The sequence below is a fragment of the Xiphophorus hellerii genome, chromosome 21, assembly GCF_003331165.1.
Source record: "Xiphophorus hellerii strain 12219 chromosome 21, Xiphophorus_hellerii-4.1, whole genome shotgun sequence".
In the NCBI taxonomy this organism is placed as follows: domain Eukaryota; kingdom Metazoa; phylum Chordata; class Actinopteri; order Cyprinodontiformes; family Poeciliidae; genus Xiphophorus; species Xiphophorus hellerii.
The window spans coordinates 25,043,373-25,060,584 of record NC_045692.1 but is presented as its reverse complement, the minus strand read 5'-3'; the positions used below and the strand labels follow the sequence as shown (position 1 = coordinate 25,060,584).

The 17,212-nt window shown below is 42.1% G+C and overlaps 2 protein-coding genes across 21 annotated transcripts in view; one reads left to right on the top strand and one right to left on the bottom strand.

Annotated features, from left to right (window-relative positions):
• LOC116712074 (NACHT, LRR and PYD domains-containing protein 3-like) overlaps window positions 1-17,212 on the top strand; it is a 1,065,068-nt gene that overhangs the window by 789,039 nt on the left and 258,817 nt on the right. The gene's annotated exons all lie outside the window — the stretch shown is intronic.
• LOC116712071 (LIM zinc-binding domain-containing Nebulette) overlaps window positions 531-17,212 on the bottom strand; it is a 52,562-nt gene continuing 35,880 nt past the window's right edge. For 10 of the 20 annotated variants that reach the window (XM_032551803.1, XM_032551807.1, XM_032551812.1 and 7 more), the window contains 26 exons: window positions 16,754-16,861; window positions 16,567-16,677; window positions 16,370-16,471; window positions 15,983-16,093; window positions 15,723-15,833; window positions 14,552-14,662; window positions 14,346-14,447; window positions 13,345-13,449; window positions 13,163-13,276; window positions 11,049-11,153; window positions 10,862-10,966; window positions 10,686-10,793; window positions 10,354-10,464; window positions 9,487-9,603; window positions 9,306-9,416; window positions 8,443-8,547; window positions 8,144-8,248; window positions 7,969-8,073; window positions 7,334-7,426; window positions 7,149-7,238; window positions 6,832-6,936; window positions 6,351-6,528; window positions 5,343-5,435; window positions 4,192-4,287; window positions 3,900-4,039; window positions 531-2,746 (listed from right to left, as the gene is read on the bottom strand). In XM_032551803.1, coding sequence (XP_032407694.1) covers window positions 2,570-2,746; window positions 3,900-4,039; window positions 4,192-4,287; window positions 5,343-5,435; window positions 6,351-6,528; window positions 6,832-6,936; window positions 7,149-7,238; window positions 7,334-7,426; window positions 7,969-8,073; window positions 8,144-8,248; window positions 8,443-8,547; window positions 9,306-9,416; window positions 9,487-9,603; window positions 10,354-10,464; window positions 10,686-10,793; window positions 10,862-10,966; window positions 11,049-11,153; window positions 13,163-13,276; window positions 13,345-13,449; window positions 14,346-14,447; window positions 14,552-14,662; window positions 15,723-15,833; window positions 15,983-16,093; window positions 16,370-16,471; window positions 16,567-16,677; window positions 16,754-16,861 — 2,919 coding nt within the window. In that variant the 3' untranslated portion in view covers window positions 531-2,569. The other 10 variants (XM_032551809.1, XM_032551806.1, XM_032551808.1 and 7 more) reach the window with 10 other exon arrangements.

Sequence of the window (17,212 nt, the reverse complement as noted above, 5' to 3'; positions counted from 1 at the left end):
ATTACAATCTAAATACAGTGAACGGCCAAATACATAAATAAATGTATTTTTAGCTAAAGGGATCTAATAATTCATCAAGAAAAATATCTCAACGCCAAATTCCCTGATAAAAATGTAGATATTTTTATACCTTTCATTATTAGAAAGAAATGTAAATCATGTAGAGTTGGGCTGGAAAATTTCAGACCAAATATCAGTAAATTCATGACAGACCCAGAAAGTATACATCTCTAAAGAATAACAAGGCTGTTAATTTTTCATTTTATTAATTTTTTATTTGATTTCTCTCACATGGAACAGTTATAATAAAAACTGAAAAGAGTGATTGATCATTCCAAATAAAATCTAAATAAGTTGATTATAACCTGTGTTAACTTACAGACTATTAATGACATATAACTAATAATACAGAAAATGCCAAAAATCCTCAAAGCAAAATCAAAAAAAGTCTCAAATTGTCTCTTTCAAAAATCAACACACAGATATATTCAGCGAATCATACCAGCTATTTTCCAGAAAACCAAACGTTATAAATGTTCTCCAGCTTTAGTGATGCATAAATTCAGAACATAATCAGATGCATTCATCACAGCAAGACAACAAATCCATAAAAATACGACTTACTGGAGACAAATTCAAATATTCATGTCCAAAATCAGGAGTGAAGATATTCAGACCAACAGAAAAGTTTTATGTTCTCACGCAGCTTCAGTCCAAACACATGAAAAGTTCAGTTATCTGCACATAAAAATGTTAAAAATAAAAAACACAGTGGTTAGTGTGTCTGTTTCTGACTGAAACTGAGATTTTTTCATCTCTGTAAAAATTATTCAACACAGAAATGACAAAAACTAAACTGGTTATCAAGCTGAGGATGAACTCACTCGTTTCTCCGTCCTCCATTCCTTCTGCTAAATCTCTTCAAAATAAAAGAGCCAAAAAGAAAATGTGGAATTTTTTGCATCTTTCTTCATTTTCATTTTTCTCCTAACAAAATGTCTGCAGAGATGTTTACTGGTTTTTAAATAAATCCAAACAGCATTTTTTCTGTTTCTGCTCTAAAATCACCATCTGGGGGAAATTCTACCTTTTTATTGCTCTGTGGATGAAACTGAAAATAAAAATCTCAGCTTCACCCAGATAAAGTCCATAAACGACCTCCATGAAGGTCATGAGGAGCCGCGTTTTACTGGCTCTGACTTTAACACTCAAAGACCTGAAACCATTAAATAACCACAATATTGCATATTCAGTTCATCATTTAGAGAAACAACTGATCCGGTAGAACCTGAAGATTTTCTGATTTATGAGGGAAAATGTAGAAAAAGAAATCTTTAAACTTTATATTTGAACTAAACAGAGAAAAGCTGAACTGGTTTCATCCTGGGAACCAGTAGGTCCATTAAATACAGGCTCACTGGACTGTTAATGACTGGACCCAAACTAAACTGTCCTCAATGCACTGTAAAAAATATGTACGCTGTTATTAAATATATGTTTAATTACAGGAAACATGACTGATATTTTTATTTGCTGCTGTTGCAGACGCAGAAAATCCAACATTGATCCAGAATCTGATTTTAATTCTTGTTTTTAATTTTAATCCTGCTGTTCGTTCTTTATTCAACTCTCTTTCTGTCGTCTAACGTTTCTAATCTCAGATCATCCAGAGTTCTTCCTTCTCAGGTTCATCAATCTGTCCGACTTTATTCTCTCGTGTTTTTCCCGTTTTGAAGAAAAGCCAAGAGAAATAATGATCTAATCTGTTACATAATATTTATAACTTTAGTAAGAGAGGAGGCATCTTAAAATGAATTTATAAATATTAATAAAACAAAAATAATAAACATTAAGTTGTCAATTATTTAAATTTGAGACACTGAGATAAAATCTTTATATTAAAGTCAGTGTGAAATTCTCCCTTCATTTTTAAATACATGAATAAAAGTTATAGAAAATCAGCCAATAAAACATAAACGTGTTAATTACTAAATATTAAATAATCTGGGATTATAATCCAGTGTCAGAGTGGATGTAGCTTCGTTTGCTAACAGCAGCTTTACGAGGGAAACGTTTTCGTTCACCTTGTCTGCTTCTTTTCACTCAGAAAGTTTAGTGGAAGGAAAATCATCCAGATTAGATCTGAGTGAATTAGTGAGGACAGGATGAGCGATGTGTGGAGACGGGTTAGAAAAAAACAACAACAAAAAAACTGACAGAGGAAGAAATATCACAGAACTTCAACCTGAAACTTGAACTAGACCACCTCTTTCAATTTGACTCAGTTCATTTGACCATCAGAGCTCTTTTTACCCTCCAACTAATTTTCTTTCCTGTGGTTGATCAGAACCTCAGCCTCTCACACACATCCTCCTCTTCCTCAGTAAACTGCCAGGCGTCTGATTGGCTGATGACTAAACGGTTCAGCGGAGAACATGTTGGACGTCATTTCTGGTGGAACATAAAGGAACCCTGAAATAAAAACATCACCAGCATCTGAGAGCGTTGAAAGTTTTCACCCTGAAGGACGCCGGCTCTTCCTCCTCCTCCTCCTCCTCCTCCTCCCTGTTCAGTTGCAACACTCCACGTAGTTAGCGGGCAGCATGCCGGACTTGCCGGTCCTCTGCACGGTGCCGTACATCCAGCCCTCGTCGATGGGCTGGGCGTTGACGATGACGTCTCCGTCCCTGAAGGACACCTCGTCGTGGTCCTGGGCGGCGTAGTCGTACAGCGCCCGGTAAACACGCTGCAGCGGAACAGAGACAACCTCAGCCGGTCAGAGGACGGGGAATCATTTCAGGTCTCCAAAACCTTTTCAGACGTTTTCAGAATTTGTTTCAGTCAGAATCACTGATTTTGTGCTGCTGCTTTAGGATTTTGTGATTTTCTTTCTTCATTAAACTGTTTCCAAAATTTACAAATAGGAAAAGAAGATAAAATAAAAAAAACAACAGACTGGACACAAACATTTTTATTCTTTATAAAACCTAAACAGCTGGAGAGTCAGAAGGAGTAGAAGTAAGAAACGCTGCCACCTGCAGGCAGGAGTTGGTATCACTTCAAACCAATGTTTTCTCCAGTGTTGCAGAAAATCACAATTTTAAATTAGAGGGTAAAAAATGCAGAGTTCTGTTAATTTTGAGTGAATTTCTATGAAAATCTGGAAGGACTGAATAAAGATAGTTTGGTCTAAATCAGGGTCTACAACCTGCGGCTCTGGACCCACAAGTGGCTCTTTGGACCTTCAAAGCGGCCCTTAATAACTGGAGAAAAATAATAAAGAACCAACTCATCTATTTAAGTAACGATATATTAGTTAATGATAGTTTTGCAGTTTGATTGATTCCAAAAAACATGAATCATTTTAAGTTTTTTGTTATCAGATCAACCAAAAATAACTTTGATTTTAAGTGTACAGATACAAAGCTAAATAAATAAACTTTAGAGTAAATAAAGGAGTTTTATAGTATTTTCTATAAATATCAACATCTTAGAGAAGATTTGTTTTAAGATACTATAACAGAAATAAAATGATGTTTTTCTTAAACATGGAAATAATTATTTTATATATTTATCAAATATTAAAAGCAGTTTTTTAAATATTTTTTGTGTCTCTGAGCCGTTTTATGACTGTTTGGAGGCTGCAGACCTTCTGATCTGAACATCCCATAATATCTCAGGCTGTCGTTGTCCAGTCCAGGCTCAGCTCTAACTGGTTTTCTCCCATAACAACCAGATCTGAAGAATGTGTGCAGAAACAAAACCTCTTTTTCCATATAAAACCTTTAGGAACCATTTTGTTTTGGTCAGCATCATGATCAGGGTGTGAATACTTTATGGAGGTGTGTGTCTGTCCCCGTCGGGGCGGAGTGTGTGATGCGCGGCGCTCGGCGGCGTACCGATGTGGCGGAGTGCGGCGGCGAGGTGACGGATCGGACCGACGACATGCTGGTCTGATGCATGTAGCCATGATGGAACTGCTGCTGCTGGACGCCCTGATGATGATGATGATGATGGTACGCACCGGGCAGGACGGGAGCTGGACACACACACACACACACACAGAGAGAGGAGGTCAGCATCCTGCAGCCATCACTTCCTGTCCTCTGAGGAAGACGAAGGTGAGTCTGTCTGAGGAAGATTCGGGTCAAAGGTTAGAAATCAGGTTTTCTGCTGTGAGGCCACAGATACCAGGAGTGCTGCTGCCGCTGCAGTCCCAGAGGTCAGAGGTCACAGAGCTGGCAGACTGCTGGGACAGCTGGCTGCTCAGCCTGCGGCCGGCGCGCTCTGCCAGGCGCCGCCACCAGGTGGCAGCGCAGCGCCGGGATGAACCCAGCAGCCACAGAGGAAGACGGAGAGAGAAAGAAAAATAATTCAGGATTTATGGTTTCTAAAAACAGCAGCTGTTAGTCGGGTTAATATGAAGAAACACGATTATTAATTATTTTAGACCTGGAATATTCAGCTTTTAAAGGAATAGTTCAGTTATTTATCAGTTATTGAATATGAAACGATCCATTTAACCTCAAGTTAAACTGTTTATGTTTGGACCAGAAATAATCAGAATCCTGCAATTTTTAGTGATTTTATTCCACGGTTTCTGTTCCTTTTTCCACACCAAACATATTTTATTTCAGAATATATTAAAATGTTCTAATTAGGCTGTTTTTATGATTTTTCTCTTTGGATATAAAATGTTTCACTGCACTGTAAAACACTCGAGTCCTGAGTTTAAAATGAGAAAAAGAAAAACATTTTGTCCCAAAGTTATACTTAACTACAAATTTATAAGTTATTACATCACAGATGAATTTTAACTGAATCTAAGAAACTCAGACTATAAATTAACTTTGACAAAACAGTCCAGTCTGAACTTTAAGATTTTATTCTTAAGGTTTGATTATTATAAGTGTAAATTATAGTTTTTTCAAACCAAAACATTTATTTTGGGATTCTTGTTTTAACCATTTTCTTATTTCTATTTCCCAGTTTTTAATTTTCTTCTTTTGTACTAAATAAACAAATTTTTTCTGATCATTTTTACACATAATGACATTTTATTTCCATCTTCTACGTTTTTGCGGCTCTTTAATTCTCTGTTTTGTTCTATATTTGGCATTGACATACTTTACATTTTGATAATTATAATGAAGCAAACAGAACAACATGCAGATAACGTCGTGCTGATTTAACGGTGATGTTTCTAAATCCAGTCGTGTTTTAAACTGAAACATTGTGATCAGTCAGCAGGTGGCGTGTTGGTGAATTAAAGTTAAATCAGCAGATCCACATGCTAAATAATAAACATGTTTTTAGTTGTTCTGAAACATTCGCTCATCTACCCGACATCCTGCGCAGACTTTTGGACTGAATGTTGTCCTCTACTGGGTCAAAATCAAAGATGGAGCCTGGATCCGTCCTCCACACCTTCAGGTCTTCACAGGAGGAAAAACATTATTCATAAACCGCTTGAGTCCGAGTTATAACTGCAATAAAACCAAAATAAACAGAAAAATGTTCCAGTTTGTGCTGAAAGATCCTGAAAACAGATAAAATATTTAGAAAGCAGAAGAATCTGATTTTAGAGTAAAATTTGTAAAGAGGATCCAAGAAGGAAAACGTCTCCCTGAAACCTCAACAGAAAAACAATTTTATATTAAAAATATTCAATCTGAAGACGGATGGAGAACAATATGAAGTCAGTGGCAACAGGAACATTTTACTGGTAGGAAGAAAAAAGATAAAGTGTGAAAAATGTTCATGTAGAAATGGTTTTTAGGTGTTGAAAAGCTGTTAAAAAAATAAACTTTTGTCTGTTGAGGCAAAACAATCTAGAAACTAAAAGAAACAGATTATAGTTTCCAGTTTAGAAGGGCTGGTGAAATATCCCAAACAATAACAAACTAACTCCATGTTTCTGTCTCTGGATTATTTCCTGAAAGAAAGAACAAAGGAAGAAAAGAAAAAAACTTATTTTTGAGTGATTTTTGCAGTGTAATAGCGCCATCTGCTGACAGTTTTGGTCGTTTGTTTCGTCTTGATACTCCTGGGGAGGTTTAACACACCTGGATCAAATGATGCCTCGTTAGAAGGCCTAAGCAGAACACTGACATGCTGAAAAGGTTGTTGGTACCACCAGAGAGAGACTAAAACATGCAGGATGCCGGCCCTCAAGGACCGACTTCGGGCCCCCTGTGTTAAACTAAAGGGCCTGTTTTCATGTGTGTTTGTCTGCTGCTACTTTTCATTTGTCCACCAACAGAAATGTCCCTGAACAGAGTTAAAATAGAGGATTCGTCTGAATTTGTTCTTCAAACTCAGCGTCTCGTTCCTGCGTTGCCTTCACTGACCTACGATGATGCCTCCGGGCCGCCGGTCCATCTCCACCGCCTGGGGGTGGATCCCCTTGGCGTAGGCCGCCTCCCCCATCATTTGATTGGCTCTCTGGTAGCGCTCCATGCTGGGATCGTCCAATCCCGGCGTGAAGCCCCGACCGCGGGTCCGCTCAAAGTCCTCATGGTACTTAGCCTGGAGGAGCAAAAGGAGAGACGCTGGTGACCGGAAGAGGATGAGGAGGGAACACACACACACACCAACACACACACACACACACACACACCCACACACACCCACACACACACAGGCAGCTCAGGTGCGTTTGGTCAGTGAGCAGATAAAACCCAAACACCAGCTGTTAGAAATGAAAACACTCCTCTGTGTGTTTCCGTTACTATGGCGACCTCGTTCCCTGCAGGTGGGGGTTAGTGTCCGTGCAGCGGCCCCACACTCTGTGCCAGGCCACTCAGGTTGCCACGGCAACCGTGCCGCTACCATGGAGACCGAGTCCTGGGTCCGCCTGACCCGCCGGTACTCGGGCGTGTCCAGCTCGCTGCAGCTCCGCCCCCTCAGCTCCTGCAGGCCGCGCTGGTACCGGACCTGTTCAGACACACAGGTTACCGAGGAACAAACAGGTTTATAGGTCAGAGGTCAACCAGCTTCCTGTGATGGGAATCAAACCGCTGGCCAGTAAACAGGAAGGAATCAGAGAACCAACATGGCGCCTGACTTTACCTTCCTGTTACCAGATCTAAAGGTTCTGGTTAGAACGGACGGATACGTAATGGAGGCAGAGTGTGTGTGTGTCTTGCCGAGCTGATGTTCTGCTGGTTCTGTTTGACCCGCTCCAGTTCTGGAGTCACTCCCACGCTGCAGGCCTTGGTGCTCTGCCTGTACTTCACCTGGACGACGATGAGGTTCAGAACATTTTTCTCCAATCAGATCATCTGATTGGATCTCTGCGGTTCTACCAGAACCAGCAGAACCTCCTACTCACTGAGCTGATGTTCTCCTGGTTCCGTCGGACTCGCTCCATCTCAGGCGTGTCCTTGACAGGAGTACCATGACCCACCTCCTCTCTGTACTGGACCTGAACAGAACCAGAGGTCACCCAGCCGCTGCACACACACCGAGTTCACTAAAAGGTTCTGACCCATTCCTGATTACCTGATCTGGACCAAACATCCTGAAAACATTTTGGATTTTTAAGGTTTCAGTTGATTTATGATTGAAAAATAATAAATGTTTAAAAATAAAGAACTTTAACCAGATGAGAGAAAACAAATAAAGATTCATCAGGAAAAATAAAAAAACCAGAAACATCCATAAAAATAGAGAAATATCAGCTGAAATTAACTCATTAAAAGACCTAAAAATATTACAAATCTGATAAATAACAGTTTTATTATAAAAATTATCAGTTTAAAGTTTTGGTTCATTTGAAATAATTTGGCTCTATTGTCACTTTTTACAGTCATTTTGTTTTGCTTGTGTTTTGTGGACAGAATAGAAAATCTGCAGCTCTAAGCGCGCTGGGTGTGTGTGTGTGTGTGTGTGTAGGGGTGGGGGTCTGGGGGTGTGTGTGTGTGTAGGGGCGGGGGGGTGTGTGTGTGTGTGTGTGTGTGTGCGTACGTCGCTGATCTTCTTGGCGTTCTCTCTGGCCAGGACGATCTCTGGCGTCTCGGCGGCCGACGCCGTCAGGCCTCTCATCAGCTTGGCGTCCCAGCAGTACTGCAGCTAGGTGGCGACAGAGAGTCGGTCAGAGGACAGGAAGTGATGCGTGGAGCCGTCAGGTTCTGGTTCTTACAGAGCTGATGTGTTTCTGGTTGGCTCGGACCCGCTCCATCTCCGGGGTTTCTGACACCAGGTGGTACCGACCCTTCAGCTGCTCCGCCTCGTCTTTATACTTCTTCTACAGAAACACACAGAATGGAGCCGTTTTATTTAACATCATTAGTATTATTTTGTAAAGTTCCTCCAGGCGGTGAAATGATTGTTATGTAGAGTTTTAGTGAGATGCAGACGTTTGGATCTTTGGGGGCCGGGACAGACAGGAACGTGGCGCCCCCTACAGGGAGCAGAAGGAAGTGCTTGTCTGAAGCCGACCTGACTGTAGACGTCTTTGAGGTAGGAGGCGTGCAGCAGCTCCGGCGTGTCGGTCACCGTCCCGTACGAGTTTTCCCTCAGCTGCTCCGTCTGTTTGTACGAAATCTGCAGAACATCAACACAGTTCTGATAAAATATGATGATCTGCAGAACATCAACACAGTTATGATAAAATATGATGATCTGCAGAACATCAACACAGTTATGATGAAATATGATGATCTGCAGCCGCGTCACACAAATCTCAGCTCTGCTTCACATCAGGTCAGAACGGGAGATAAAGCTGATTAAAAACCAACTGTTAAGTTTCTGTTTGAGTTTTTAATTCATTTGGTTTTTAAGTTCTTGGGATTTAGAGATGAATAAATCCTAATATTCTGTCAGTTACCTGTTGTTACGCTGTTTGAACACTAGGTGGCATATGTTACGAACTTTACTGTAAATAATGTCTGGTGGTGGCTGTCCCTGATTGGCTGATTGAATAATATTTAATAAACTCTAACAGAAGAGAAAACAACACAGAAAACCTCCAAACATCAGGAGAAACTTAAACCTGATTTCACAGATTTTACTTTAAAACATGATTGTTTTCCATGTTGGTGTTTTTATGTGATTCTTCTTGCATTTATTCGGTGTGGGTTGCTTTGGATTGCAGCCTAACTGAGTTTAAAAAGCCAGAGCTGTCCTGTATCTGTGTGAACGATGCCCTGAAATAAAACTATGAACATTTAAAGCTGGTAGCCATGAAAATCGTCCAGATTTCCAGTTTAATATTTAATACTTTGGTTCATTTTATCTTTATAAGCTGGTGTCGTGTTTTACATAGACCTCTGTAGTCCCATCAGCTCCTGGTGATCCGGTACCTGGCTCTGGATCTGCGAGGCCCTGGTGGCTCTCTGGATCTCCAGGACGTCGGCGCTCAGCTCCATCCCTTTCCCCATGATCTCCGTCTCCAGATCCCGCCGGTATTCCTTCTGCAGACAACGACCCCGCACTCAGACTCACACCGTTTTATTTCCTGGTTTTGGTTCCGGTCGGTCTCACCTGGTTCAGAATCTGACCGGCTTTCTTCACCCTCAGAAGCTCAGGCGTTTCCTCCAGGCCGAGCCCAGATAAGCCCCGCCCCTTCACTTCCTGCTCCAGGTCCTTCCTGTACTCCTTCTGCAAAACGAGTCCTGGTTAGAGTTCAGGTCCAGATCAGAGAAATAAAAAGTTTCATCATTTTCATTTGATTAAGAGTTTAACTGGAATCTGATCAACTCATTTTCACTTTAAATCTGAACGGCGGATTAAATTGGGATAAATTTGGTCGGATTTTTGCTGAATATGGAAGTGAATTTTATAAAACTGGATATGAAAGTTTAACGACTTAAAATGAAATAAATATATTAATTAAATAATTTGAAATGATTATTTTTAACAAAATTTACAAACATTTGACTTCCTGTTTCCTTTAAACGTTACTTAAACAATTATTTGTTAAAACATTTCCACTAATAAATTAATATCTCTCCATATGAATCACCTGCAAAAATAAAATCTAAAGAATAAATGTTACATTTGTTTTAAAAAATAAATGATTTACTTTTAAAGAAAATATAATGCTAAACACATTTAACTTAATATTTCCTCAGTTAGTGCAGCAGTTCCTCATGGATTTATTTTACTTTTCTTATCCTCTCCATTATAATTTAACATTTTTTAAATCGTTGCACATCTTGAGCCAGTAGGGGGCAGTATAAGAACAGCCATGTTGGTCCATGTGACGCATCAACATTTAGAACATTTATATTCTCAGGCCTCTGAAGATCCTCAGATTAAATAAAAACATTTTCAGTTTGATTCCAGCTGATTCCCGTAGAGGTGAAGGAAGCTGTGAACAGATATTTCTCCAGCCGGGATGTTCGGTACCTCGCTCAGCAGGCTGCTGGCGTTCCGGGCCGTCAGGAATCCTGGAGTCTGATCCGCTTCCAGCAGAGCTTTCCCCTTCACCTGCTCCTCAAAGTCCCTGCGGTATTCCCTCTGAAACATAAAACATTCCTGATTCCCTCTGAAACACAAAACATTCCTGATTCCCTCTGAAACACAAAACATTCCTGATTCCCTCTGAAACACAAAACATTCCTGAATCCGTCTCTCAGCTGTTTCTTCTTTAGTTCCTCCAAACATTTAAATCTTGGATTTAAAACTGTAAAACTCAGTTGGCTGCATTCTGCTGTTTGACCACTAGGAGGTGATGTTACCTCGCTCTGCATCTTCTGAGCCTCTTTAGAGACTTTATAGCTCTGAGTTTCTCCAAACTCCATCAGAGAGCGTCCTTTGTTCTTCTCATACTCCTCCTTGTACTTCACCTAAAAACAGCAACATGTTAAAAACCAGTAAACCCATGAAAACCAGTTTGGCTCAGTGTGACTGGGACCTGGCTGTGCAGCACGGCGTTCTCCCGGTGGTGCTGCTGCTCCGCCGTATCCACGGCGATGTGGTAGTGGGCCTTGGTTTGCTCGTACTTCTTCTTGTACTCCAGCTGAGGACAGAAACAGGAAGTTAATCAGCTCTAAACGCCTCTGATATGAAATCAATGAATCAATAAACGTGAGTTTCTCTACGTTGCTCTGCAGCTTGCTGGCATGCAGGACGTGCTCCAGCTGCAGCAGGTTGGGCAGGTCCAACGAGCCTTCAGGCCTCTGGTTCTGGTTGGTTTTATACTTGACCTGGAGCAGAAAGGACAGATTACAGCTGAAGGTTTGAAGCAAAGAACGACAAACACCAAGATGCGTTCAGGAGAATCTGAAAACAAAAACTCATTCATTGTTACGCAGGACTTACTTTGAGAAAATGTAAAAAGTTTTATATTTTCATTTTACAATCTGACCAAACTGGGACTTTAAAAGTTTTACTGGTGACTTAATGTAACCAGTAAGTTCAGAAAATTAATCAGTACATTTTGGGAAAATTCAGGTGATTTCCAGGTGAGTAACAAAGCGCCTGGAAAGTTCTGGAAAACTTTTAGATTTTAGAAATACTCAGTAGTTTCTGTGAAAGTTGCAGGAAGATTCCAGAAAAGGATCCAGTGAATTTTGTGAAAAAGTTCTGGATAATAACTCAGAATGAACTGGTTTTGTTTTGTCCAGATATTTTATTAATTCAGACTCCAGAAGCTTCACTGGTTTTAAAATCATGATGATGATGAACTGAGAAATGTGAAGGTTTAGCTCATCATCCAGAACCTCCAGCAGGGAAGCAAAACGTTTCAGGGAGATCCACCTTCAGAATCCAGATTTTTAAAGATAAACATACTTTCTCCTCTAAAGTTATCAAAAATGTTTAAACCAGTAAATGGTTATTATTGAACCAATAATATGGTTTGATGTCCTGAATCTCCAGGAGACAAACTTTCATTTCTGTAAAGGTTTTTCTGTCCCGGCGGCTCCAACTGGTGCCAACCTGCTGAAACCAGTAAACCAGTAAACAATCTGCTGGTGTCCTTTCAGATTTACTGAAAAGCTTCTGCAGCTCCTGAACACAACAACGAGTTGTTACGTAACGCAGCGTGGGCGCCAGAACCGGGCTGAGGAACCGTGTGGGGAGCATCACTGTGTGTCGGTGTGTGTGTGTGTAGCGTCTCTGTGTGTGTGTGTGTGTGTGTGTGTGTGTAGCGTCTCATCGCAGTGAGACACGTTTACATCGACGTTCAGCCCAGTTATCAGATCAGGAGCCGATCTGGGGTCAGAGGTCAGCTCCAACAGTTTTCAGTCGTCTCGTTTGTGTCTGCCTGTAACCTCTTCACCTCCTCCCACTTTTCATCGCTCAGCTCCTCTCTGTTCGCTTTAGAAAGGGGTTGCCATGGTTACGCCCACTCAACAGACTGGATCTCAGAGAGAGAACAAAACCAGCAGACACAGCCTGTTCCTGCTGCGCTTGTTTATCTCTGAGGCTGCAGAGAAAACGGAGGTGATCTGCAGAGGAAGAGTCTGGAGGAAAAACCAGAGGGATCAGAGGGATCTACCGTAGGGATCTACCATAGGGATCTATTGTAGGGATCCACTTCCTGTCATAAAAACACAGCGACTGACTCTGGAAGTGAAGATCCATCATGTTCAGTTTCTAATCTGACTCTCGTCTATTTTCAGATGTTTTCTGTGGGGAATTTTAAAATATTTAAAATAAATGCATTTTGAGAAACTTAAATACTCAACACGCTATTGGCTGATGTTTGGAAAGCTTGGCACTGATTGGCCAAACCCTTTAAGCAACTTGTTCCCCTCCTGGCCTGCAGGGGCGCTGAACGACACAAAAACCTCTGAAGACACTGAGAGCAACTTCCTTGTTCACAAATTGGAAACTAAAATGGAGGCATCAGATTTTAGCGGTTGGAGGATTTCTCTTTAGTCTTTGGCTAAAAACCACGTTTGTTTGTTTTGGTTGTATTTACCCAGAATGCCCTGCGCTGTAGTCCACTTCCTGCTTGTGGAGCGGTTTCCGGTCTGCTTGGCGTTCACATTCAAACCGAACCAGAGTTCACTTCAACCAAACCCAGACTGAGGTTTGGAGGACCAGAGTTAGTTTAGCATTCACACCTCACCAACCGAACTGGACTTTGACTAGGCAGACAGGCTGATTAAAGCAACTGAACAGCTGTGACCTCTGACCCCCTGTGAACACTGAGGGTCCACTATGTAATGAAAACTCACAGCTCAGCAGTGAGACATGGCGCCCCCACCTGACTGGCCAGAGCAGCTGCAGCCTGCGTGTGTCTGAAGGAGACGCAGTCCATGGGGTTGTAGCGCGGACGCTGGCCCTTTAAATGCCGCTCGAAGCTCTCCTTGTACTTCACCTGCAGGACAGAGAGGTGAGCGCCCCCTGCAGGTGCGGCTGGTCCGGTGTAGGGCAGCTGTGTGTTACCTGGCTGGCCAGCCTGGAGGCCTGCTTGGCCTGCAGGATGTCGGTTCTGTCCAGGACGGATTCATCGCTGTAGGCCGGCTGCTTGGCGCTGCGCTTATAGGCAACCTGTGGATCACAGAAGGTTCTGATCCGGTTCCGACTCTGGTCCGGTTCCCTCCAGGCAGCCAGACTCTGTTTTAATCTTTCTACAGGATTCCTGAGGGTCTCCTTCAGACTGCGGCTGATTTGAACTGATTTTATTTGATTTCCAGTGGGATCAAGATCAGATGATTGATTTCAGATGATCAATATCAGATGATCAATATCAGATGATTGATATCTGATATTGATGAGTTTAAGTCTGACTGCTTGGAAAGGAGAATATATACATAAAACATAAATAAATTCATAAATAAATTCAACAACAGAAGAATCTGTTTTCTCTCTTGTTCTCTGCAGTCGGTTAAACTCTGTCAGCTTCACCTGTCAGGTACCTGAACACCTGAACTCCTGAATACCTGAACACCTGAACACCTGAACACCTGAACTCCTGAGCTCCTGAACACCTGAACACCTGAATACCTGAACTCCTGAGCTCCTGAACACCTGAACACCTGAACTCCTGAACTCCTGAGCTCCTGAACACCTGAACACCTGAATACCTGAACTCCTGAGCTCCTGAACACCTGAACACCTGAACTCCTGAACTCCTGAGCTCCTGAACACCTGAACACCTGAATACCTGAACTCCTGAACACCTGAATACCTGAACTCCTGAACACCTGAACACCTGAACACCTGAGCTCCGGCCTGCAGCTGGACTGATGGCTCAAACAAATCCTGAGTTAAAGCAGCTGAGCTCACATCTGTCCTGTAAAACATTCCTGGACTCGTTTAAAGTCGACACGAGTTCGTCTGCAGCGTCTTCTATAATTAATCTTCACCCTCAGAGGACGGCCGCTAACACGGCTGTTGTCATGGAAACGAGTGCAGAGCATGATGGGACGCTGCAGCGGACTCACGTCGCTGGCCAGCTTGGCTGCGTTGGCGGCGCTGATGATGTCGGGCCGGTCTGGCGCCGGGTTGTAGCGGTGGAGTTCCTCTCTACCTTTCCTGTAGCTGATCTGAGGTCAGAGTCACAGACAGAAGGTATTAAAACTAATCTGTATGAAAATCATCCAGGCTGTAATAGCGTGTGTTTGTGTTGCCGTGGAAACGGCGTGTTTACATGGCTCTGCTTCTTGGCGACCTCCATGGCGTGCTCCACCTCCGGCAGCGTCTTCATGCCGCTGTAGTCGCTCCTCCCCTTCTCACGGTTGAACTTCTCCTTGTAGGATTTCTGCAGAATGAGACGCAGCCTGTGATTGGCTGGTTTCTGGTGACACAGTTTAACCGCCTGCAGACGCAGACAGAGGCTCTGATGTCACGCTCCAGTTGGTGAGGCATCGCTCAGTCAGGCGACCTGAAACCAGTAAAGCATCAGGCCTCCGTCCCAGTTCACCCAGTTCACCCAGTTCACCCACAGCAGCCAAACGGGGGTCATGATGTGTGGAGCTGCAGCTCAGATCAGAGTTAAGATGATTCACCTGAGAAATCACCTGGAGCCAATCAGAGCAGCCGAAGACAGCGAAGAGTTTTCATGAGACAATTATTATTATTATTATTAGTTGAATGAGATGTTCTCATGCCTTTCCCATTTTGAAAACTCTGATAAATAAAATGTCACAGGAAGTCATAAATTATCACTTAAAATCTTTTAAACTGATCAATTTATAAATCAACAAATATAGTTTTATTTCCTATAGATTCTAGAGACGCCATTTGTTTATTTATTTTAAAAATGTGATTTTCTTCGTCTCTCCAAACATTAATTAAAGGCTGAATTTTCTACATTTTAAATAAATGATTTAATGTCTTTTTCAGTAAAAATAAAAGCTATTATTCCTCATCTGAAGCCGCTGTGCCGAGTTTCTGGTTTGGGGTCAGTAGGTCACATCTGAGCCTCCAGGCAGCAGCAGCTGCTGTTTTCACACGTCTGCAGATAAAACAACAGCAGAGCTCCCATCACACCCCACCGGGGGCAGCGGGGCAATAAAATCCCTCCATCTGCTCCAGCATCCTCACGTTTTACCACAGACTCCAGATCTCTGTGAACTCGGTTCCTGTCAGGTGATGCTTTTCCCCCGGGTGGCGCTAACGAGGCGTGGAGGTGGAGGAGGGAGGAGTTCATGTTTAATTAGGAAAAGGTTCAGGTTTTAGATGTGAGTGGATTCGTTAATAATAATAATAATAATAATAATAATAATAATAATAACCAACCCAACAGAGAACAGGACGTTTATCAAAGTGAATCCTGCTTCAATCAAGACTTTAACTCATAAACATTTATTGTTTCTTACGTCACTCAGCGCCTTGGTCACCTCCTTGGCGAAGACGGTTTCGATGGTTTGGGGCATCTGGGCGTACAGACAGCGACCCGCTTCCTTCTTCCCCTCCTCCCTGTACGCTTTCTGCAACAAACCAACAATAAGACCAGAAAAGCTCCTGGAAAACGAACTGACCTGAACCGGTTCTGTCCAGAGCAGCAGATTTTAATTTCTCCTCGTTGGAATAAGAGACGTTAAGCCGTGAAGGAAGCCGGTGAAACTGCTGGACGTACGTCGCTGCACAGCTGAGTTTGCTGCTTGGCATGTTGAGTTTCTTTGGTTTCAGGAAGCTGAGAGTACAGAGACTGAACCAGATCCTTTCTACTGGCCTCCTTGTACTTATTCTGAAAAACAAAAACCTAAAATTACACCTGACAGGTTTATATTTCATGAACAGAAGTTGCTGCGGTTACCTTGCTTTAGGTTACAGAAGAACATTTAAAACTTTCTGTAGTACACTCTGTAATTATATTTCCTAACCAACATAATCAGAATGAATAATGAAATCGTATTTTATAAAAACACTGTCTCTCAGACAGATGACCAGGTTTTCCTGTAATATGATGTAAATGTTTTTTCTTGGTCGTAATAAAACAGATGTTTCCTGGATGTGAACTCGCCTCGCTGTGCGTCTCCTTCATTTCTCTAACAAACTGAGTCTGCAGAGTTTCAGGCAGCAGAGCGAACAGAGAGCTGGGCAGATCCTGCAGGTCCTTCTTATACTGACAACGACAGAAACACAAATAATACATAGAAATAAATAAACTGTTACTACATTCTGTGAATGAAAACACATTAAAGTGTCAGACTGTCTTACTTCACTGTGTATTTCTGAGATCTGCTTGACAAACTCCGTCTCTCTGGTTTCAGGCATTTGGTGGAAAACGGTGCTGCTGATCTCCTGCCTGCCTTTCTGCTTGTATTTATTCTGCAGCAAAACATAAAATGATACTGATTATTAAAGAAGTTTTAACATTTTTTACTCTGAGCTGCACTCATCCCACCTCGCTCTGCAGCTCCGTCACGACTTTGGCGAACTTCATCTCATCCGTCTCCGGCAGCAGAGAGAACAGGCTGGAGCTCAGGTCCTTCTTACCTTCTCTGTATTTCACCTGCAGACGGAAAACAGCTCAAAGTTTGATACAAGTCAGTTTAATATATATATATATATAAATCCCTTCATTCTCAATGTTTTGTTATTTCAAACTTTGGGTTTGCTGCCTGACTGACTGACTGAGTTGGTTCCTGTGAATTAATCTGTGACGGTACCAGAGCAGGAATCTGTTTTGGTACCGTCACTGGTCCGGTCCAGAAACAGCAGCTCTAACAGCAAGTTATTAGCTAAAAAATGTTACGCCTCATTGGATCTGGATTCAGATGAGCTGCAGTTTGGATCAGAGGGGAAATAACGACCTTTGACCTTTTCTCCTGATCAAGTTGACATAATTTCAGGGACTGAAGGA